This window comes from Sinocyclocheilus grahami, unplaced genomic scaffold (genome assembly GCF_001515645.1).
Source record: "Sinocyclocheilus grahami isolate Dianchi unplaced genomic scaffold, SAMN03320097.WGS_v1.1 scaffold538.1, whole genome shotgun sequence".
In the NCBI taxonomy this organism is placed as follows: Eukaryota; Metazoa; Chordata; class Actinopteri; order Cypriniformes; family Cyprinidae; genus Sinocyclocheilus; species Sinocyclocheilus grahami.
This window is the reverse complement of record NW_015505717.1, coordinates 304,541-327,953: the sequence shown is the minus strand read 5'-3', so window position 1 is coordinate 327,953 and position 23,413 is coordinate 304,541. Positions and strand designations below refer to the sequence as shown.

The window sequence follows — 23,413 nt, the reverse complement described above, 5'->3', positions numbered from 1 at the left end:
TCGTGATGCATAAAATCAAATGCAGTATCTAAAATTATTGGTGTTTTTGTGTTTTATTTTTTACTTATTTGACATTTATTTAGGTAAAAAATGTATTTAATTTTATAATGAATATAATTATAGAGTAATTTTAATATTATTCAGTTTTTTTTATTATTATTGGCCATTACATAAAAATAATTATCAGCTTATTTGCATCACCCAGAAATTAAAAATAGATGCATTTTTGATAAGTCTCAAAATTAATATCAATTTTTTTTATACTGTACATTATAATGTTGTGATGCATAAATTCAATTAATTTTAAATGATTGGTTTTAGTTTATTGTGTTTAATGTTTTATTAATTTGAAATTAATTTATGTAAAAAATATTTAATTTCACAATTAATTATAATATATTTATATATAATATATTTATATAATATATAATATATTTAATTAATTATAATATAATTTTAACGATTGGCCATTTTTAATTATTGGCCATTGCATAACAATTATTATCGTCTTATTGGCATAAGCCAGAAATTTAAAGCTGGTTTGTGTATATCCCAATCAAAATGATTACACATTTTTTGTTACAAAATGACAGACATGTAAATTAAAATGTTGCTAGGGCAAACCTCACAGCCTGAGAACTTTATATGTAAACAGTCAAAGACAACTACATTCATGATTTTATTGTCCAGAATTGTTGGTGTGTTTGAAATGTTCCAGTCACCCTCGCTCTTCACAGGTGGATATACACAAATAAGCCTTACATGTGATTTAATGCTTTGGGGATGAATAGTTCATTTCATGCCAGCGAAATGAGGCACTGCACATTTCTATAGGGCTTGAACCAGTGCCTGTATGCATGTGTTTTAAACTGATATCAAACATGGCCCAGGGCCCTCCCTGTGGCCTCTCTATGTATCCAGGAAGCCATTAACAGCCAAGGGATATCCTGGACAATGGCAGCCTGGCTGGCCTGGACTGCAGGGAGGAAAGAGAGAGGTATAGAGAGAGAAGAGAAGGAACGAGAGAGATGGAAAAGTGGGAGGAGAGGGCCGCACAGTGCAGCTTTGTCCCAAAGCAATCACAGCATCTCACTGAGCTCCTGGTGTGGTGCACTCCCACGCCACCACGGGTACTGTGACTGCCAGCCAAAGCCGTAAAACAGATTCCCACCTACACACAGCACTCTGCCAACACAACTCTTTATTTCTCTAGCTACTGTTGAATCTATTTTAGAGGCTTTTATCGCAAGTTTTTCCACTCATTCCCCCCCCAGAGGTGATGGTTGGATTTCCTTAACCTGAAATATTAAGGAGATAATGTAGCAGTAATGGCCAGGTCTGGAATAGCATACTACCTATACTATTTATGCAGTATGCAAATTGTCTGCATGCATAAAATAGTGGATGACCTACTACATTTGTCAAAATGTGCAGTATGCAACACAGCATACAGTGCTAGGTACTACTATATCCCAAAATTCAACATGAATGGTCCAGAAATAATTCACAAATTTTCTCATGACTCGTTATTTGTTTGAAGCTTTTACACAAAACTGATTGCAAAATTAAGTATGTCCAAGACTCACTGAATTAAACACAGGTATTGTCACATAATTAGGTCAAGCAAAGACAATGTATGTATATGCATATATTTTCATATCCGTTTCATATATTTAAAAAAACTAAAATAACATAAAAGGCTATATATGCTGTGCATATGCAGTAATTCTGCACAACTACTACTAAACTACTGTACTATCTATCAATAACTAAGGCCATGTTTGAAATCGAATACTAACTTAGTACTAATTCATGTTTTCTTGCAAAGTCATGTGTTGCCATCTGTTGGTAAACTAGGGTATTACACCAAGTAGTTTCACACATGGTTATGTTTATTCGCTTTTTGTGGCCTACATCAGTGGTTCTCAAACCTCTCCATGAAGTACCCCCAGCCCTGCACATTTTGTATGTCTCCCTCATCTATCACACCTGATTCAACTCATCAGCTCATTAGTGGAGACTGCAAGACCCGAAGTGGGTGTGTCAGATATAGGGAGACATGCAAAATGTGCAGTACTGGGGGTACTTCATGGAGAGGTTTGAAAACCACTGGCCTACAGCATAGCTGTTAAACTTGAAGTGGAATTATGTGTTTATGTTAATGTATGTTGTATGAAATAAAAATGGAGCCAAAGACAGATACTCTCATTTCAAGAACCCCAAGCCTTTATTTACCACAGCTTATGCTCTCAAAGTTACATGTGTGAAGGGAATAAAACACACAGCTGGAAGAGAAAGATTAGGGTGGGCAGGTTTGTGACATTAAAGCCACTTTGCACATGGCACATGGTAACACCGTCCACCCACACTGCTCTTGACACACACACATTTACACACGGCATCCATTTTTATCACCTGAAATCCCCTAAATCTTTGAAGAATCAGAATCGAGAACTTAAAGCGATTCTCAGGAATTTAAGGTTAACTTGATGCTACGCGTCAGCAACAATGCAACCCAGACTATGGTCAAACACGGGTCGAGAGACGTCACATGACTTCGGTGTGGCTCAAACCACAGCTCCTCTTAAGCAACGTGTCATTTTGTACTGAAATCATGCTGACTGGGTTCATATAAGTGTGTGTGTCTGTGTGTTGTGACTATATACCAGATGAATGTATGAAGAAAGAGCTAAAGATTGTTGTAAATGCAATGATAGTGACCGGTTAAAGCTGTGTGTACTGTACTGTGACGGCTTTTACTCTCTCCACATGGACATAAGAGACACTAAAATGATTGTTGGGTTTAGAGAAGACATTGCTAGCCAGCAAACTCACAAACACTAAAGCCTCGCACAAGAGAAACTGTAGCAGATCTGATAGAGAGAGAGAGCGAGAGAGAGGAAACAAGTACATCCACTAAAAGAGAAAGATTCAGAGAGAAACTTATAAAATGGCACACCGCAATACTTTTAATTATCTCATATAAAACAAATTGGAAGTATTTACAAAAAACCACACCCACTTTGACTGGTTTCAAATTGATCAAAAACATTAGTTTTTTCTGGAGTTTTTTTCCTTTTGTCTTCAGGACTATATCAGGGAGGATGCTGTTGGTAAGGGCGGCAGGGTCGATTCCCTTCGTCTGGGCGGGTCAGGGTAGGGGTGCCAGAGGCTCTTTTCTACATGGTGCAGAGGTGTCAGGGTGAGAGGGGGTCTCTCTGAGGACGGGAGCTCGCAGGTAAGGGGAGGGGGGTGTTGTGGGGTGATGGGACAGTGGGTCTAGAGAGACGTGCTCATGCTGTCAACTCTTCCCTCAGCTCTTTGTTTCTGCGCACCTCCTGAGCGTGCTTCTCCTAAAAGCAAATAGAGAAATAATACACCAAATTAACATAAACATTACAGTTTATAATTTAAAGATGATATGCTGTTTTAAAATGCTTTTGGTAGCACTAGTGTCCTTTACAATGCAATGCTTTTATTGAACTGTAGCGCCCTCTTGTGACAGAAAATCAGATTAGATTTTTATTTATTTATTTTATTGATTGATTGATTGATTGGATGAAGAAAATTATGCCATGATTTTTTATTTTTTTGCTTGTTTTATCTTGTAAAAATCACAATGGCAGATAACTTTTCACGGTTACAGCATGCCAGTTTCTCAAGAAGTTTTTTTAAATCGATGGTATTGTACATGTCGGTAGCATAAAAATAGTGTGGGATAAATTATGCATTTAATTGTAATATTTGTGTGTTTTTTTTTAATTCAAAATAAATGCTGTTCTTTTGAACTTTCTATTCATCAAAGTATCCTGAAAAAAATGTATCACTGTTTTCACATAAAATATTAAACAGCACAACTGTTTTCAACATTTATGATAATAAGAAATGTTTCTTGAGCAACAAATCAGCATATTAGAATGATTTCTGATGGATCTTGTGACACTGAAGACTGGAGTAATGATGCTGAAAATTCAGCATCAAAGGAACAAATTACATTTTAAAATGCATTGAATAAAGAAATAAGTTTATTTCAATTGTAATAATATATTACAATATCACCCTGTTTTGTACTGTTTTGACTGTATTTTTGATTAAATAAATGCAGCATAAGAGACTAATATGTACCTTCTCATGCAGTCGTTCCAGCATTGCTGCAATGTGGGTGTCGCGGTTCTCCTTGATCTGCTCCATCTTCATGATGAGTTTCTCCTCTGCCATCCTACTGAAGTTGCTGTTCTCCTCCATGGCTTTCAGCAGGACGTCCCGCTCATGCTCACGTTTCTCAGCCAGGGCCCTCAGGACTTGAGCCTCCTGGGACTGGAGAGGAAGAGTGGGGCAGAGTCATAGAAATCAACTTTTTATCTATTCACATTACATAAAAGTGTAAAAACTTAAAATAATAAAAATAAAATGGCAAACATCAAACATAAGTTATATACTCAGATATAATACAAATGAATGGGTAACTCACTCTCCTCCTGTCCTCTGCTGCCTCCAGCTTCTTCTGGATGTCCTCCAGGGACATGTCCCTCTTTTTGGGAGGTGTAGTGATGCTGTAGGAGCCATCAGCCGTGGGAGAGGGTGGCTTCAGGATGACCTCAAAGGCCTGGCCAGAAGCCCGCTTGTTAATGGGCTTAACCTCCATGTCTAAAGACACAAGACATAAAGTGAAATAAATGCAGTGTAGAAACTGCAGTATGTCAGGCAGCAAATATTCATCTACACATTGGTGGAGTTTGAGCATCCAGATCCATGCAATAAAATGCACCAACTGCCTTCAGCTCATGAAATGAGCTCGCATAACTTATACAGCCATTCTGAACATTTATCAGACATTTATTGATCTATATTAGCTGTTAAGATAATAAATGTGTAGTATTGCTGGTCCACATACAGGCCAATAAAAAGTTATATTATGAAGATCAGACAGAATGAGCACTATAAAGCAAAGCATATTATTGTACATTCCTTATACACAACTTCTCATTACTGGTATTATATTTTCATTTCCTACCTTCAAACTCACCCATGATGTTCTTGCGTGCCTCTGGGTAGAGACAGGAGCAGATGAGGGAGACGAGGGACAGCTCCTTCATCTTCTCTTTGTATGCTGCAGGGAGACACATCAAATAAAGTATTGACCCAGATTCTCTCTCACTGTTTTGAATGAACGATGAATGATTTTTTGAAACTGCATCGTTAAAGGGATAGTTCACCCAAAAATGAAAATGTGATGTTTATCTGCTTACCCCCAGGGCATCCAAGATGTAGGTGACTTTGTTTCTTCAGTAGAGCACAAACGGAGATTTTTAACTCCAGCCGTTGCAGTCTATCAATCGTATAATGCATGGCAATGGTAACAAAATCTATGAGAGTAAAAAAAACATGCACAGACAAATCCAAATTAAACCCTGCGTGTGTCTCGTGACGACACATTGATGTCCTAAGACATGAAATGATCGGTTAGTGCGAGAAACCGAACAGTATTTATATCATATTTTACCTCTAATATACCACTATGTCCAACTGCTTTGAGCGCGCACAGGCATCCGGTGCATGAGGTGTGTTTCTGAGCCTGCTCGCCTGAAGTTATGGTTGATTGCTCTTCGGCTGGATATCAACACACCCATTAACGTAAACTACGCCAGAGCGCGTACACACCTCACGCACCGGATGCCGTGCACGCGTTCAAAGCGGTTGGACATAGTGGTGTATTAGAGGTAAAATATGATATAAATACTGTTTGGTTTCTGCCGATCGTTTCGTGTCTTAGGACATCAATGTGTCGTCACAAGACACGCAGGGTTTAATTTGGATTTGTCTGTGCATGTTTTTTTTACTCTCATAGATTTTGTTACCATTGCCATGCATTATACGACTGATAGACTGCAACGGCTGGAGTTAAAAATCATAATTTGTGTTCTACTAAAGAAACAATGTCACCTACATTGTGGATGCCCTGGGGGCAAGCAGATAAACATCAAATTTTCATTTTTGGGTGAACTATCCCTTTAATGTCGCAGAAAAGAACCCAAATCATCTAGGTATTAGACCAGGGGTACACTGACTAAAATTTTTGTAGTGAGACTAATGTAAAACATAACATTTTAGCAGAACAAGAAGTGAGAAAAATATGAAATATGTAGCTAAAGAATGATTGGAATATATTTAGAATTAAAATTTATATTTAAATTAATATTTAGAATATATTTAGAATTTGAATTTAAATTAAAACTACATTTTATATATATATATATATATATATATATATATGTATATATATGTATATATATATATATATAAGAAATGCAAATGAAAACTACTTTAAAATTATTATTAGTATTATTATTACACATATAAATTATTCTACATATTATGGTATAGATAGATTGAAAGCTATATATATATATATATATATATGTGTGTGTGTGTGTGTGTGTGTGAATTCATATATTTTATAAATACATATATTAATGTTTGATATAATTATGATATTATTATTATTATTAAGTAGTAGAGGGTCTCTGTTTTGGCTTAGAGTCTGGGGGGGGGGGGTCTCAACAGCAAGTCTCAACAGCACTCTGTCTATGTTTTCTTTTGAGCTTTCTAATGAAAAACCAGCAGACGTGTCTTCACATACTCTGGTTTCCTACAAGACAATGTTCACCACAAGCTCCACCATCCCCCACCACCCAGCCTTTAGTGTTACATTATTTATTGGAATCCATTTTTACTCCGACTACTGAGGGTGTGTGTGCTGGGAGTGAGTCGGCAAGACCAGAGAAAACCCAAGGCCAGACAAGGCCAGATGGTGGTTTATGACGGCTACATTGATCCTACCACAATCATTCCTCATCCCCAAATTCAGAATAATTTTTCTTTTTCAGCATTAAATGCTTACGGGCAAACACACCTAAATCATACAAACATCAGTGATGGCAGATGCTAAATGAAGAACATTAATGTATCAGATTTTTTTTAACACACAAGGCAGCATTTATCAAGGCCAGTGCACTGTGTTGATGTTATCAAACAGTGAATGCTTGAGGTTTTTTTCAGCTAGATTTCAAACTGCTTTTATCCTTTCCAGCATCAACCTACTTTCTTCACTCTCTGCCCAGAGGAGCCTGGAAAAATCTGATCAACTCCTTCTTGCTCCCTGACGAGGTTATCAATCCCTCACAAACAGAGGATGGAGAAAACCGGGAAGGGAAGAAATGAGAATTTTGGTGAAGGGGCTTTAATTAGTAATTACCTGAGCAAGCCATTTCTTCCGGTAAATTGAGGGGATGGCGATGGAGGTTTGGTGCTGTGATATTGAGTGCAGGGCCGTTTCTAGGCATAGGCGAGCTAGGCGGTCGCCTAGGGCGCCACCAGCTGAAGGGGCGACAATGTGCGCACGTACTGACACTTTTAGCAGGGTTGTGATAAAGAGTGGCACGGTCACCCTGAAATATGACTGCCGCCCCCACTGGATCCCCCAACATTATTGGGCTAGAGTATTCTCAATATGACGATGCCTGTTTGCCACTAGATCAGAGTGCTGTCAATTGCTGCCTGATTGTTGCATGCAAAGTTTGCATTTGGAGCGCTCAACAATGCCGTTAGATCAGCGGGCTCTGTCAGTGTTTTGGCAAGGTAACACTTTTTTTGCCATGCAATAAAGCTAAGTTCAAAGGCCAATTTAAAATATTGGTACAGTAAATAAAGTGCACAAAATCAGTATTTTGTTCAGGCAGTATTTGTGGCACTTTTGTGGCAGATTTGTCCAAAAGGTGTGCGTTTTTTGCGCCAATGCATTGTTAAAGGATCAGCGTGTCATGTAATATTCCCGTATAAACTTTAACATCCAATTAAAAAATATTTGTATAGTAAAATTCACTAATTCACGAGATCAATACATCCTTTATTAGACCACTTTGTCGAGTTAAATGCATCCTTACGGAGGTGTCGAAATGCTGAAACAATTCATTACCTTCCAACAGCACTTAGTGAGAGCAGCATCATAGAGGGCAGAGCGTCACGTTATTTAAAGGGGGCGTTAACGAGTAACAAATGATTAAGTTGCTGCATTGGTTACTTTTATGCCACTGATAAAGCTTTTATATGTAGTTTGGGGTAACAAAGGGGTTTCATAGGTTTGACTGAAATAATAATGCAATAACTGACACTTTAAATCAATGTTTCAAGAAACAACAACAAGAAAATTGAACAAAAAACAGATAAAGACAAAAAAGTAGCCATTGATAATATCTAAACAATATGTAGTAGTATAGTATATAGTATCCTAATCAAAATGTAATTAAATTAATTTAGGTGTAAATTATATGCAATGTCTTAGCCACTAGGGATTGTTACATAGGGCTATACAGGCATCTAGTGGCAACACAATGATATTACAGATACTAAATTGTGCAAAATGTTAATCTTAACAGTAAATTTACAAATAATGCATTCAGATTTGTGGAATCAATAGGGATTTCGCCTAGGACGTCAAATTGGATAGAAACAGCCCTGATTGAGTGTTCCCAGACCTCGTAAGCATTTCTCTCCTGCTGTCTAGTCAGAGTGAGATAAGGACGATAGACAGCTCACTGAAGCAAGTAATTCAGGTCAGCCGGCTGGTGAGCAGGTGAAAAAGATCTCACACACGACTGCATCTGTATGTGTGCAAAACTGTGATCTAATCAAGCATTTTTGCTGTAAAATATCAAAAATATCAGAGGGTTTGCCTGCAGACCACACCCTTGGCTTGAAATGTAGATAGTGTGGCAACTGGTCAAAAAATACATTGTATGTTTGATGTATAAATCACTTAATATAAAAATTTATATTTTATATATAGATATACAGTATATGTGTGTGTGTATGTGTGTATGTGTGTGTGTGTGTATTGCATATAAGTCTATTTAAGATAATCTAATATTAAATTTACAAATAATATATACATTTAATTTACTTAAAATTTTTACATTAAGTAAATTTTCATGACTGATTCTTCTATATCATACTTTCAAGCACAGGTTACATATATATTATACATACTATTATAAAATAAACATAATATTACATTATTTTATAAGTATACATTCTCTCTATCTCTCCCCCTCTCTAGTTTATTTATACATTTTAACATATTATTCATTTTTACATTAAGCAATCCTAATTCTCTGTGCTTTATTCTGACTGATTCTACTATCATGCACAACAGTGATACAGACCATGTCTTGCACCATCACTAAATATGAAGCAGAATAAAAACACACATTGCTCAAAAATTGCCATCAGGCTCTACAAGCAAAAAGTCCTTTGTGTGGTTTGTTTGATAATACATCAGCATGCCCACACTGGAAATCAATAATGGCCCCTCCCACCCATAGCCGTAGCCAGGGTTTGACAATTAGTGAGGTCTTGGGTGGGGTTAAGAATTGTGCAATAATAACCCCTACAAATACAACTCATTATATACACTAACACAGGGGTGGCGAATGTCGGTCCTGGAGAGCTGCAGCCCTGCAGAGTTTTGCTTCAATCCTAATCAAACACACCTGAACACGCTAATCAAGGTCTGAAGGGTTACTAGGAAGCTACAGGCAGGTGAGTTTTAATTAGGGTTGGAGCTGAACTCTGCAGGGCTGCGGCTCTCCAGGACCGGAGTTCGCCACCCCTGCACTAACACTTTAGAGACAGACATGTAGATGTTTGTGAAAGATGTTTTATCTGTTTTGGAGGGAACATTGTTCCAAAATTATACTATATTTATTGCATCAAAATTTTTTATATTTTACTATAGGTTAGGGGTGGATAATTTTATCAGTTGTTTATTATTCATGCATCAATACATATTACTTTTATAGTTTTCATTAATAACCATTGCTATACAATAACTTTGTCTAGTGCTCTTATGAATGTTTTTAGCATGACTGTGAAAATGTAACTACTATACTGAAAGAAATAAAATAGACTTCTTCATGGCTAGTGTTTGCATATTTCATAGCTTACTACTGTTAAATGCTACTGTTTTATAAATATATATATATATATATATATATATTTATTTTTTTTTTTTTTCTTTTGCGTTTGCCTTACCAAATGTGGTATCCTGTCAGCAATAACCTGTCCGTGGGCTTTTTTAATTACTGTCAGTTTAAGTGCCGGCGATCAGTGTTGCCAGATATTGCTATGAAAACAAATAAAATTCGTAAAATAAATAATAACATTTAAAAAAAAACATTATTTCAAATCCTTTGCAAATAAGATAAGATGAATTTATCGCTAAACCTAAACTACAACTTACCACTTTGTTACCTTTCTAAAGTGTCAAATTAAGTGAAGTAAATTAAGTCAAATAAAAAAAAAGACGAGTCCAAAGACGCTTAATCGCTTATAATAGCTGGATCTGCCCGCGCCCTCACCAAAGAGTATAGAAGCCCAATATAAGTTCTTTGCCCTCACTCACAACTCTCTCAAGCCTCCTTCACTCCACCAGCATCTGGCAGCAATCATTTTCATACCACGGACGCTAAACATTCTTGCAAACTGTCTAAACATGCAGACACTCATATGAGGAGTTTTAAGTAGCAATTCATCTTGTCATTCAGAGAACAAATTTTATTTCTAAACATGAAAAATTTACCGAGGTCTGGACCTCGGTGACCTCATAGCTGGCTACGGGCATGTTCCCACCTCCCCCTCTCTCTCTCACACACACACACACACATCCTCAGTCCATTGCAGCTGCATGGGCATATGCCCCTCCAGATGAGCTCTCAGTGTTCAGTAAATATCATCCGTTCACACTAAAACCACTTTACTTCATTTTAACCAGTAAAACTGACTTATATTCATATGAAACTTTTCAGTAAAAATGAGTTTTTAAGGCTATATATATATATATATATATATATATATATATATATATATTATTATATTAGTATAATGTCATATAATTGACATTAAAGCCTAAACATATCATTAATCTTAAAACGCAATGCCCGCACCCCACTGTTGTACAGCATTGCTGAATGTGTATATTTGAACTTCCTGTTAGGTTAACGATTAATGGGGCTTGATTGCATTAATACCGCCTTCATATATCCAGTAATCAGTAAACCTCACGTAATTGAGGTTACGTGAGGATATCTATAAAGTATATAGGACAAAGACAGGCACCTGGAAGCTCTGGTTTGATATATGATATGCATTTCTGACAACGATATTGTTGCCAATTATCCAATCATTAATTAAAATGCTAAATTAAGAGTCTAATTAAATAAGCCATGCTTTTAGATGAGACATAATGAGAGAGCTGATTATGCATAGATTAAGACCTAATTTTCTTATTTTGAGGTATATATAGTGCTGACAAACACACCAAGGTCTTTCTGCACTGTCAGCCACTGTCCACCAGTGCCCTACCCTGCAGGTGTCTCATAAAGATGCGATAAAGACGCACACCTTGTATATGGTATGCCCCAGTTTGGCAGTCTACAACATAATCCAGAATCACAACAGCACTGAGACATGCTTACTGGCGAGACGACTTGAGTCCTGACACACATTTAAAACAGCAATCATCTGATACTGCAGTCTTCCTCTCATATAGTGCTAGAAATGGTGTGAACGAAAGGATGCACACGCAAATCCACAATTACACCTTAAAAACCCATGTTTAATGAGCAAGGAGTTTATAAATTACTATTATTATGAATTTTGATAAGACGGAATTTTGTCTATATAATACACATACCCACAATAATAATAATTAAAAAAAAGCTTTTTCAAACACCCTGATTCATTAACTACCATTGCTGTATTTCCCTATTTTGGCATTGTTTGGCAAAAAATAAACCAGCCACACCTTGCTCATTTTATAGAAAGGATAGAACTATCATGTATGGAGGATGTCAAACGGTTTAAACTGTTCTGAGTCAGGTATTGCAAGGCTTCACAGGGTTTTCTGAAGGCTGAAACACAGAGCTGGATCTTGGGTGGGGTCCTTCTGCATTTTGCTGGAGATGCGTGAGCCGGCAGGTGCACTGTCACCGTAAGAAAATCAGTTTAAGGTTTTTAAAGCATGTTCCAGTGTATTTCAAGAGGTATGCAGTATAATGGCACCATTTAATGCTTTTTCCTCATTTATAAAGTCCCCCTTTTTCTAAGCAAAAGTGAGTAGGCAGCCTGGGTGCACACAAAATGCACAGCCATATTTGAAAATAAAACAGCATGGGGCGGAAGGAGAAAGCAGATTTATATATCTGAATATATAGCTAAAATATATTTATTTCCCATCTAACGGACTTCTTTTTTTCCTGCATCAGGGTCTATTGTGCGCGCGACAGCATCAAAGAGACACGGAACAGCGAACAAAATGAAGGAAGGTTTGTCTTACCGATCGCAGTTTTGGCCATGGCTGGGGTTGTTGCGGTGACTGGTGCGTCTCAGGTCTGTTCGGTGGCGAGGAACCGGTTCACGCTAAAAAGGCACTGAGTCAGCAGAACGGCGCTCTGAGGAAAAGGGTGCGCGAGAGAGAGTAGCTTGGGGAATGGTGAGCTCGTGTGTGTTCAGTCAGATTGGCTGCTGTTGTCCCTTCACGCGCAGTTCCAAGTGAACGGCTGTCGCGCGCCCGATCTCATGTACAGGAGGCTGTCAACGGTGAGGAGCTTACAAGGTGACTAATTGTGTATTCCTCCTTTTTCAGCAGTGGTGCAACCCGTTCATGCACAGCTCCCATTGATTTATAATCATTTTATATGGTAGGCTACATCAGAAGACGGTGGAAGCGCTGGTATCATTGTATACAGTAAACTACATGAAGCACGAATATCTTTTATGAATTATTTTATCTGAATAGCTAGCTGTCTGTGATCACTGCATCAACTGCATGAAGCTCCATCTTCCTTCTATTAATAGCATTCATAATTCGTATATAAACAATTCGTGTATATATAATACGTTGCGCACTTTTTTTTAATAATTCATTTTACATACATTTGGGAAGACATGGTGGTAGCTACAGTAAGAATGCCAAAGCAGCACTGGGACACTGAGTGCCCCTCCCAGCACTATCAAGGGTCCCATGAGATTAAATGGCTGTCTTGATGCCTTCGTGTGCATCAAATGTATCTCAATATTTGTCAATAAATGGCTGTCTTATGCATGATGCCTTTATGTGCATCAAATGTCAATATTTGTCAATATTGTTTTAGCTATTGGTAAATTATTTAATTAAAATTATTACAATGGCTTTAGAACATTTTGAAATATGTTTAGCAATAGTTAATGACTTGATTAATAATAAATAAATAAAATACAAAATAAAATAAAAATTAATAAATTTAGCAGCAGACAGGACCTTGATAGCATGTAGCTGAAGATAACCTAAATACGTGCCAAAGTAATTCTTGGTGTAGTACAGCTATAAGTGCATAAATGAATACAAAATTATGAAATTCTTCTTTATCTATAATAAATATCCCCATGTAGTCCCATTTAGCCATGATTTATCACTACATGAACATGCACATCCAGTTCCCCTTAGAAATGTCCATTGCAAGATGCAAGCATCAATTATGAAGGAAGCAAAGACTGCACAATAAATAATAAAAGTTCTGGTGTCTGAACAAAGTGGGTTAGAAATTGCACAGCAGTACATGAAGGATAGCATGAGTTAGCATTACTAGACAAAGGAGACCTCTGTATTATTTTACATTGTAGCTAGATTAAATAGGACTTGTTTACATTTCAGAGGCAAACAATCCTGCAATCTCTTGATTGAAATAATAATACAATATTATTTTCATGTTTTATTTATTATATCTTTTCATGCTCCTAAACTGAAGCCTAAACTAAAGCCTAAACCTTGTACTGATAGGCAATCAGTACAAGGTTTAGGCTTCAGTTTATTGTATCAGTGATAGCTTACTATCAGACATGTCAGCTCAGGGTCATGCCTAAAGATTCACGATCAGAGGCTGCACTGCATTATCATTTTCAACCACATGGCGGCATTAGATCCTCAATTAAGGAAACATCAGAGCCTATTATAACCAAGTGCAAGGCTTTATTTACAACATTTCATCAGAAATGTTTTTTCTAAGATAAGACAAAATGGTATGTATGTTCAGAGGACAAATTGGTTTATGAGTGCAGCACTAATCTTACAGCTGCTGTTGGCTATGCTGAATTACTTAAACGTTTAAAAGGACAAAGCCAATGAACCAGATATCTGAAGTCATTTATTAACCAAAAGCGTGTCCATAATGATTTTAAAATGAGTTTCAGTTATGCTTGAATAACACTTCTGTATAAACGCTGCATAGTTTTCAGATATGGTCATTGGGAAATTTTAAAATAAAGAGCAGCGAGAGGATTACTGTAAATGTGAGAAATAGTTTCAGTAAAGTTCATGGTTACTCTTTAACTAAGAGACCTGAGCCAAACTGAGGCTCTATTATGTTTCCAGCATAGCAATGATCAAGAATGCATTGTACTCACAACACAAATAAGCAGGGAAAGCAACAGCTTTGAATAAATTAATCCTACACAAATCTTTTAAAACCAGTTGCTTAGTTCATGAAAAAGTTCACACTGTAACATTTGACAGCACCTTATTTCTGCTTTAGCTAGGCTGTTTAGAATAGAAATGACTTGCCTTATTGAACAGCTGAGTGAGCAGAAGCACAAACTCACATCAATAATAAACTCGCTGTGAATTTCAAGAAGTTATATCCTTGTGCACTTTCTATAAATACAGTAAGTGCAAACTTTGTTGCCCAATTAAAAAAAATACAAAAATAAAAACCTTTAAACTGCAGATTTTGTGTTGTGGTGACTAAATTTAATAAACTATTATTAACATACCATGAAATGTTAAAAATGTAAACATTGTTTTAAACCTACCACCACCACCCAAATGGTGATTTTGACTATCTGAAACTAACAATAAAAAATAAAAACAATGATATGACTTATAAAGTCATATAACTGTTACAAACAATATAGTTACAAAAACAGTCGGTTATGTCTGTGAAGGTAAACAGCTGGGAAATAAATCGCTTGTTTATTTTAGATCTGTGTGGCAGCAGCAATATACAGTAATTACATCAATAAATCCACTGCTCTGTTGTCTCCTCTGAGGCTGGGACTCTAAATAGTGTTCTGTGCTCGTCTGTGCAGCCAAAGGCAGAACAGTTAGCATGTTTTGCTCAAACTTTCGCCATGGCATCAGAGCAGGTACACCGTTGTGGCTTGTGAAATCAAAATGACGGTGCTTCGAGTGGAAGTTTACAGATTAAGGGGCGGTAATATTATAATAAGATCCCTTTGCCACGTCACCAAGGGAGCAAAATCAGACACGCTGGTTTTCTCAGACGCTTGCAGAAACAAGCTTACCAAAACAAAGTTACTGGGTTAATCTTTTTCACGTTTCCTTGGTTGGTAGATGCACCGGAGACCTGATTACAGAACTTAAAACCTGGAAAAGTCCGATTTTCATGATATGTCACCTTTAAAGTCTGTTTTTAATAAAAACAGAAAATCAATGCTTACTTTATTGCCAAAAATTATAGACACTGTGCACATTTTGTTAAAGTACAAACTCAGTGAAGTGCCTCAGGGACATGACAAAATGCTTGGTGTAAGATAGAAATAAGACATTATTTTATGCTAAAAATTATTTATTATATTTATTATTAATTATTTGTATTCATTATAATGGGCATACCAATGTATTGTAAAAAAAAAAAAAAAAAAAAAAAGCTTTTAACACTTCATTTTAGTGAACTACCACTTTTAAAAGCCGGTTGGACTGAAATATTACCGAATCCCAGGAATGACCCATTTACCAGTCAACAGCGTTGGGCTGGTGGTGATGAAGGTGGAGGAGGAGGATGGCCTAAAGGTAGAGAGGGAGGGGCAGGCTGTAGTATTACTGCTGGACGGTGTCATCACGAGTCACCACCTCTCTCACAGCTCCACGTCCACTCATCCACGCACGCACATGGGCCAGCTCTCTTCACTAAGCACAGGTGAGATCTGATGAGTCGGTCACTAAACTTGATATTTCACACTCTCCAAGCTCAAGCGCGTCAGCTGGTAGTAGTGTTAGCGGTGCAGAGGCGCGTGTCACACCGCTAATACCACAAAAGCTAACAGCAGTGGATGTGAGATGTTTTCTTATCTTTTTATCCTATAGAGGAGAACTTATTCTTAGTTTTGAAGTCAAGTTATATTGAAATTATGAAGTTTGACGGGAAATCGTGAGATTGGTAACTTAATCATGTTTCAAGACCTTACCTGAACAACGAGTTGTTGACTTCCTCTAACGAAGCTCGTGCTGAAATAAATGATGTTTTACGTTAGACGGATAGCTGATGAAGAGACGTGTTTTACCGAACATATAGAGATGGTGTATTCATAAAACAATATTTAATAGTTAAGTGCTCACAAAACATTAGCAGGATGCCGGTGTTGGCGCGACAGAATGTTGAAGCGAGCGGAAGCTTAAAATATCAATGTTTTACAATAATAATGAAAAACAGTAATAATTAAAAGGCGAATTATCACCGAGGAAATGTTTTATGTGTTCGATGGTTATACTTTTACAGCCAACAATAGATTAGTGGATCTTCCAGGTGCATAATCAATTTTAATCAATTAAAAAAAAACAATTCTCATGAATGTTCTTAACAATGACGTACATGAGTGCATCAAATTACATAAATTAAGACATGAGGCTCTTACAAATGTCAACTTGTCAAGGCTTACTGTATTTTTTAAAATATATATATGTTAAAAAAAGTCTTATCCTGGCTCCAAAACTGTTTGTTCAGTAGTCGTATTTTTATCAAATGTCTAATATTATATTACCCAGTTGTTTATGGGCAGATACATATGAACAAATGGTTAGGTACGGTGCAAATTCAGAACAGGTGTTTGCGTGACTTAAAATTCTGATTAAAACATGCATATTCATTTACATGATGCTTACATAATCAGAATATGACCAAATTCTGGTTAATATCAGTATTCTTAGGAGCCATGCGCACACAACCTGTTTTTACTGTTAAAATGCGAGATGCAGACCAGTGGAATGGGAAAAAACTACGCAAGGTCTAGATGTGGGTTTTTTGAGTGCTCGAGTGCTGCATTTTTAACGTAAGACTCTGCAAACAGAAGAGAACACAGCAGTCAGGCACATCCATCAAGTGCATGTTTTCATTTTTTTTTTTTTTTAAACAATGAAAAGACATTCTGTGGAAACAGACCCTTATGCATGTAAACTTTTAAAAAGTATGTTACTGAACGTGAAATTGAGGACTGCTTTTCTCTTTTCTGTTAAATATCGGCATGTTCATTTTTAACTGTCAAAGTAGGTCTGGCATCTGAATTTTTAGACTTGGCTTTCTGTTGAAGTCAGCTTTCAGAATATACTGAAAATATGATTTTAAGTGCTTAAGCCATACTTAAATATATGGCTTTCAATTTAAATTCTTTATCGTATCTTTACAATTCCTTTGGCGTTTACATTGTCATGCTGTTCAAATGAGTATGTTCCCACATAGTTTTAGTGTTCAGTGAAAGTCTTTATCTCTAGTAGATGTATCTCTGAAGCAGTTAGTTCTGCAGGCTGTTGTTGATGACCGCACCCAACCAAGCGTTGTCTGGTTGTCTTCCCACATTGTACTGGTTTCCTCCTGATCTCACTGGCACTGCACTTGCTCTATGGCATCCTGGGCAGCAGGTGTGGGCGAAATGACTGAGGCTCAATTAAAGAACTTGTTATCCGAAAGGGCTTGTTCAAATTAATGTTGGAGATATTAAGCTACTATTTTTTTTAAGTGTTGAACGAGTAAACCGTTTTGTGTTTTCAACAACGTGCCACAGATGCAGTCAGCAGTTGAATTTAACCTACAACATTCCATTAACTGTGTTTGATCTCTTTTATCTCCCTGATTTGATACAGAAAGAAATCAACGATGAGACTCGACTGAAACTCCAGGCTTGAGGTGAACAGACTCTTGTGTGGTTGATGGTCCGACGTCAGATTCCTGATTCTTGATTTTTGCAGTACCCCTGCCTCTTGAGTTGAGTTCATCATGGGGGACGCCGACTCCACCAGTTCCATGCGTCTAAAGCAAGAGATCTCACTACTGCACGGTGTCTGCCTCATTGTGGGGAACATGATTGGTTCGGGCATCTTTGTTTCACCCATTGGTGTTCTTGAGAAAACAGGTTCTTACGGTCTATCTCTGGTGGTTTGGGTTATTGGAGGAATCTTCTCTGTTTTTGGTGCCCTGTGCTACGCTGAGCTGGGCACAACCATTCGCAAGTCAGGAGCTAGTTATGCCTACATCCTGGAAACCTTTGGGGGCTTCATTGCATTCATCCGTCTGTGGACCTCGCTGATGATCGTGGAACCAGCCTGCCAGGCAGTCATTGCTCTTACTTTTGCTAATTACCTAGTGAAACCGTTCTTCCCCACCTGCCCGGCACCAAATGCTGCAGTACGGCTCATTGCAGCTCTCATTATAGGTAAGAGCTCCTGTGCTCATCCATGCATGCTTTGATAAACTTACATGTAACAGCACTTGAAACTAGTGTAAATAGTGGCACAATAAAGGCCGGCTTTCTCTGAGATTCACTACTGTTTACTGTTCACAGCGCAGTGTGTATGAGATTACTCTGAAAAGAGTGCTTCATGTTAACGTATGCCAAAAATAAATCATACCAATTTATGCTGCTACCGAGGATCATGGTATTGATCTGCATACCTTTATTTACATAATTCTTTTAGTTTGTATGGTTGCCTTACAGTCCCTTTTTTTCATTTCATACAAAATAGAAAATAGCCTACATGTATTGTAATATAGTATCTTCATATACACAACATTTCTGAATCCGTATTGTTATTGTTAAAACAAAAACTATTAAAAATTGTTTTTATTCATTAAAATAAAATATTAGATGACAAACTCAAACTTACAAAACGCAAATGAAAATTTGGTTTGGCAACTAACTGAAATACAATAAGTTCAAGTATTAAAATAACTTAAATAAAAAATTTAAAGCAAAATAAAAAATACTTAAAAATAAAAGCATAAAATAAAACAAACTCAATTTAAAATGAAAACTACAGATACAGTGGGGATGTATGTTGTTTCAGGGTTGGCATCATCTGAGGTCCTCTGAGGGGTTGGCATCATCTCTTCCTGGTTATGAAATATGAAAATAAAGCTAATTCAAAATATTATTAGTACATTAATAATACTAAAATAGCACTGATCTGAATGCTAGGAGAGTTTGCGTTTGTTTCAGCCCGTTTCTCCCGTAAACCCCGTGTGCTCATGGTGCATTTTTCTCTACAATGTTATTTCATTCATTTCCTTTTTTTTATTTGTTCATTTTTGGTAGGAAATTTGTGTTTTCTTTTTTTTCCCCTTTTGATTTTCTTCATACTAAAACATCCTTGCAAATTGCAAAAAAAATAAATAAAAATAGCATATTTTATTTCCAGTGAGTTAAATCTAGAAACCTCCTTTTTCCTTTATCAGAAAGTGCAAATATACTTAGTTGCATTTTTGGGTGAACTAGCTCTGTGGTCTCAGCTGTTAGATAGATAGTGTTGTTTCAATATTAACTTGTTGAAATTACACAGTCCAGCAGGTGAGTCTGCACTGCAGTGTGAATAAACTGTCATCACTTTGGCTAAAGTACATGCTCATCCGTTTTTGCGTAAACTTGTACTTTGTCTGTGTAATTTGTCAAAATCAAGTAAATACTGTCTCTACAATTTTGAAGCATGTGTTTTCTGTTAGTTCAGCTGCGACTGCCAGGCTGTTCTCTCCATTCGTCTCAGTGTTAGTTGGCATTATCTAGGCATTTCATTTGTCAACCAAATACTTTCCATTTGGACTGGAGTTTGTAACCCTGCCAAGACTTCCACAAAACCTTTTTATGAAGTCATTGGTGACTGTTTCCACAGAGCTCATGTGCAGTTTGTTTGAGTTTAAGGGAATTCTCGGGTATTTGTCACCTGTGGCATGTTTTGCTACTTACTGTGACAAAGTCCACTGAAGTACTTGTGAAACAGGCCTAAACCGAAAAGCTTATGCAAACATATATAACGGTGTAATTCTACAGGGTTTAATTTCCTTTTTGTGACAAATAGCACTTTATTTGGACTGTACAGTCTGTACAGTTTCATCAGAATGCGGTGGCATTTGAGCTGTGATTAAATCAGGTATAGAAATACCTAAATTAATCTCCTGGGTACCACAGTGCCGGGATGTCCAGTCATAATGGTATCTGCAGCTCTGAGAGACTGTTTCAAGGAGTGAATTACTGTCAGACTTGGTTTGTTGGTGAAATTAGATGCCAGGAGTGTCAGATGAATGGAGGAACTTGAATTACCAGTCTGTAAAACCGCAAAAGCAGGAGTTGAGGTGTTCTCTGTTCTGAAAAACCTCACCCGCACCCTCATTTTATTGCCCTGGTCAACCTGTCAGTTGAACCTAAATGCTTAAAGGGGAACTTATGACACATTGGAAATTTACATTCATCTACAAGGAAATAGTAAAAGTAGTTATTATGGAACACAACTGCACAACGGAACTATTACACACACGATCAAAAGGACCATTAAGAAATTCCAGTTTCAAACAGCAGTTGAAATATATTCAGTATATATTGTCTGGCTTTTATATGGCCATGTCTATCTGTTTGCTTTGCAGGTCTTCTCACCTTTGTGAACTGCATGAAGGTGAAATGGGGGGCCATTCTTCAGGTCATCTCCACTGTGGCTAAAGTCCTGGCTCTCATTGTCATTATCATTGCTGGAATGGTTGTGCTGGCCCAAGGTTTGAACATGCTGACACAAATGTTGTTTACTAAATATACCATATACCATTAATACTGTTTAAAAGTTTGGGGTCAGTATTTATTTATTTTTTTATTTTTTTATTTTTGTAAAGAAAAAATATTTTTATTCAGCAAAGACGCATTTAATTGATCAGCGTGATAGTTAATTGTATCAATATATATTGTTTGTATAATGCAAAAAAATTATATTTCAAATAAATGCTGTTGTTTTCTATTCATCAAAGAATCCTGAAAAAAATACATCGTGGTTTCCAGACAAAAACATTAAGCGGCTCAAAACATTGATAATAATAAGAAATGTTTCTTGAGCAGCAAATCAGCATGTTAGAATGATTTCTGAAGGATCATATGACACTGAAGACTGGAGTAATGATGCAGAAAATTCAGCTTTGCATCACAGGAATAGATTGCATTTTAAAATATATTAAAGTAGAAAACAGTTTTTTAAAATTGTAATAATATTTAGCGATATTAGTGTTTTTGCTGTATTTGTGATCAAATAAATGCAGTCTTGGAATATATATATAAAAAAACTTATCGACCCTATACTGTTGTGCTACACATTTATATTTTTGTGAGTCATTACGGTTTGTTTTTGATTTGACTGCATTTGCATTGCTGTGCCACAGGAAAAACAAACAACTTTAGGGATTCCTTTGAGAACTCTAAACTGGATCCAGGAAACATTGCCCTGGCTTTGTATGCCGCTCTGTACTCGTACTCAGGCTGGGACACCCTGAACTTCATCACAGAGGAGATTAAAAACCCAGAGAGGTACTGATACTGATACTCATACGTTACGATACGATACACTTTATTGTCAGACTGAGTCTGAAATTTGTCTTGCGTTACAGCAGGTTCACTCAAGGTTACAATACTTTATCACATAAACAACACAAAATGCAGAGCTTTCACACACATACATTAAAAAAAAAGGACATTTACTTTTTCTATGAGTTATTCAGCACTAATACAGCTTGATGTACAAATGAATTCTTTATCTTAATTCGGCTGTATCTTGGGACCTTATATCGTCGATCAGATGGCAAGAATACAGATTCATTATACAACACATGATTAGGTTCAGAAACAATGTTTTTAGCTAATCTTACAAGATTATTATGGTAAAATAGTTCATATGCTTTTTGAAGTGGCTGACCCACAATTTTGGAGCACATTTTTAGTAAGTTCATTAACTTTGTTTTTAGACTTACAGATAGACTCCTATACCAAAACCGAATTACAGTACTGCAAGACACTCATGATTACAGACATAAAAAACAATAAAAGAATCTGCTTTCTTGCTCCAAATGACCTCAATCTACAGAGAAAGTAAATTCTTGTGTCATTATTTTTGCAATCCTTTGTGGTGCAGAAATTGCACACTTCATATTGAATGAACGTCCAGCAGTTTTGTTGCAAATCAATCAGGAAGATCAAATATGTAAGCAAAATCTTTTTCTCTCTCTCTGCTACAGAAACCTGCCATTGTCTATAGCGATCTCCATGCCTATTGTCACAATAATCTACATCCTGACTAACATCGCCTATTATGCAGTGCTGGACATGAATACACTGCTACAGAGTGAAGCTGTGGCTGTGGTGAGTAAAACCTTCTTGGATATCTGTATATTTCAAGCTTCTGTAGCAAAACTAATTTTTAATTCACATGATCTGAGATGTCACATGGAAGTTAATGGACAGCATCTGTTTAGTTTATTTGCTCCAGATTTGATCATGTTTTCATCTCCTGTTACACTGATCTAGTTAAGCAGAGCAGCTTGAGGCAACGTCTTCTCTCTGGAGATGCTTGATGATGTTAGTCTACATCCACAGACATTCTGCTGCCTGTAATTATGCTAGTATGCTGCTCTGTGGAAGTTTTTATGGCCAACAAAATGTATTTACTGTGTTTGATACACTGTTTGTTTCTGATGTGTCCAGTTCCATTTTTATACACTGAGACAACTGTATGTTCTTCCAAAACATTGCTCTGTTTGTTTGAGCATCTAACACACTTACATTAGTTTAACCAGCTGCATGATTAATCAGAAAAAAAACAAAATTTCAATATGGCTTAGTGAGGTTATCTAGTCGCGAAGGCTGCAAATTAAAGGAATATGTGCGTTGCATGTATCAAGAGTGAAGCACGGCACTGTGTTTATTACTCTGAGCAGCGCAGAGTAGTTTTTTCTTCTCTGTGTTTCAGAACGATTCGGTTCACAATAAATGGTGCTCCACATGAACTCATCTCTACATCTGCTCTGAGCCTGGTTCACTTATGCATTTTGGAACACAACATGCACTGATCATTTTCCTAAGCAATGTGAAGTGCTTATGAATCGGCTGCTGTCAACAGAAGGGAAGCTTTAAGGGCTCCCTACAATTTTCCACCAAAATACAAGTTTGATGGTTTAACAAAACCATTATATATATATATATATATACATACTGTGTATATGTGTGTGTGTGTATATATATATATATATATATATATATATATATATATATATATATATATATATATATATAT

The 23,413-nt window shown here is 36.7% G+C and overlaps 2 protein-coding genes across 6 annotated transcripts in view; one reads left to right on the top strand and one right to left on the bottom strand.

The window, feature by feature from the left end:
• Positions 1–2,203: 2,203 nt before the first annotated feature.
• On the bottom strand, positions 2,204–16,023 carry LOC107555571 (stathmin-2-like). Of its 4 annotated transcripts, none has more exons than XM_016238408.1 (5): positions 15,846–16,023; positions 5,015–5,110; positions 4,472–4,647; positions 4,126–4,317; positions 2,204–3,353 (listed from the first exon to the last, which is right to left on the bottom strand). In XM_016238408.1, exons 1-5 carry the CDS (start codon positions 15,946–15,948, stop codon positions 3,294–3,296), a joined length of 627 nt encoding a protein of 208 aa, XP_016093894.1. In that variant the 5' UTR covers positions 15,949–16,023; the 3' UTR covers positions 2,204–3,293. The 4 variants fall into 4 exon arrangements, with proteins under 4 accessions (XP_016093894.1, XP_016093895.1, XP_016093898.1 ...); XM_016238409.1 differs by having other exon boundaries at positions 5,027–5,110; XM_016238412.1 differs by having other exon boundaries at positions 15,821–15,877.
• The window catches only part of LOC107555569 (Y+L amino acid transporter 2-like), a 17,164-nt gene continuing 9,701 nt past the window's right edge, over positions 15,951–23,413 (top strand). For both annotated transcript variants that reach the window (XM_016238406.1, XM_016238407.1), the window contains exons 1-5: positions 15,951–16,028; positions 17,966–18,534; positions 20,733–20,858; positions 21,510–21,654; positions 22,359–22,482. In XM_016238406.1, coding sequence (XP_016093892.1) covers positions 18,099–18,534; positions 20,733–20,858; positions 21,510–21,654; positions 22,359–22,482 — 831 coding nt within the window. In that variant the 5' untranslated portion in view covers positions 15,951–16,028; positions 17,966–18,098. The remainder of the gene's footprint in view (positions 16,029–17,965; positions 18,535–20,732; positions 20,859–21,509; positions 21,655–22,358; positions 22,483–23,413) is intronic.

What these genes read in the sequence shown, in the direction of transcription:
- LOC107555571 (XM_016238408.1), bottom strand. Translation starts at nt 15,948, where the DNA reads ATGACACCGTCCAGCAGTAATACTACAGCCTGCCCCTCCCTCTCTACC. An exon ending in CAGCCCAACGCTGTTGACTG is followed by an intron (nt 5,111 to 15,845) that starts GTAAATGGGTCA and finishes GTCTCCCTGCAG; the next exon opens with CATACAAAGAGAAGATGAAG. An exon ending in TGGAACGACTGCATGAGAAG is followed by an intron (nt 3,354 to 4,125) that starts GTACATATTAGT and finishes ATTTGCTTTTAG; the next exon opens with GAGAAGCACGCTCAGGAGGT.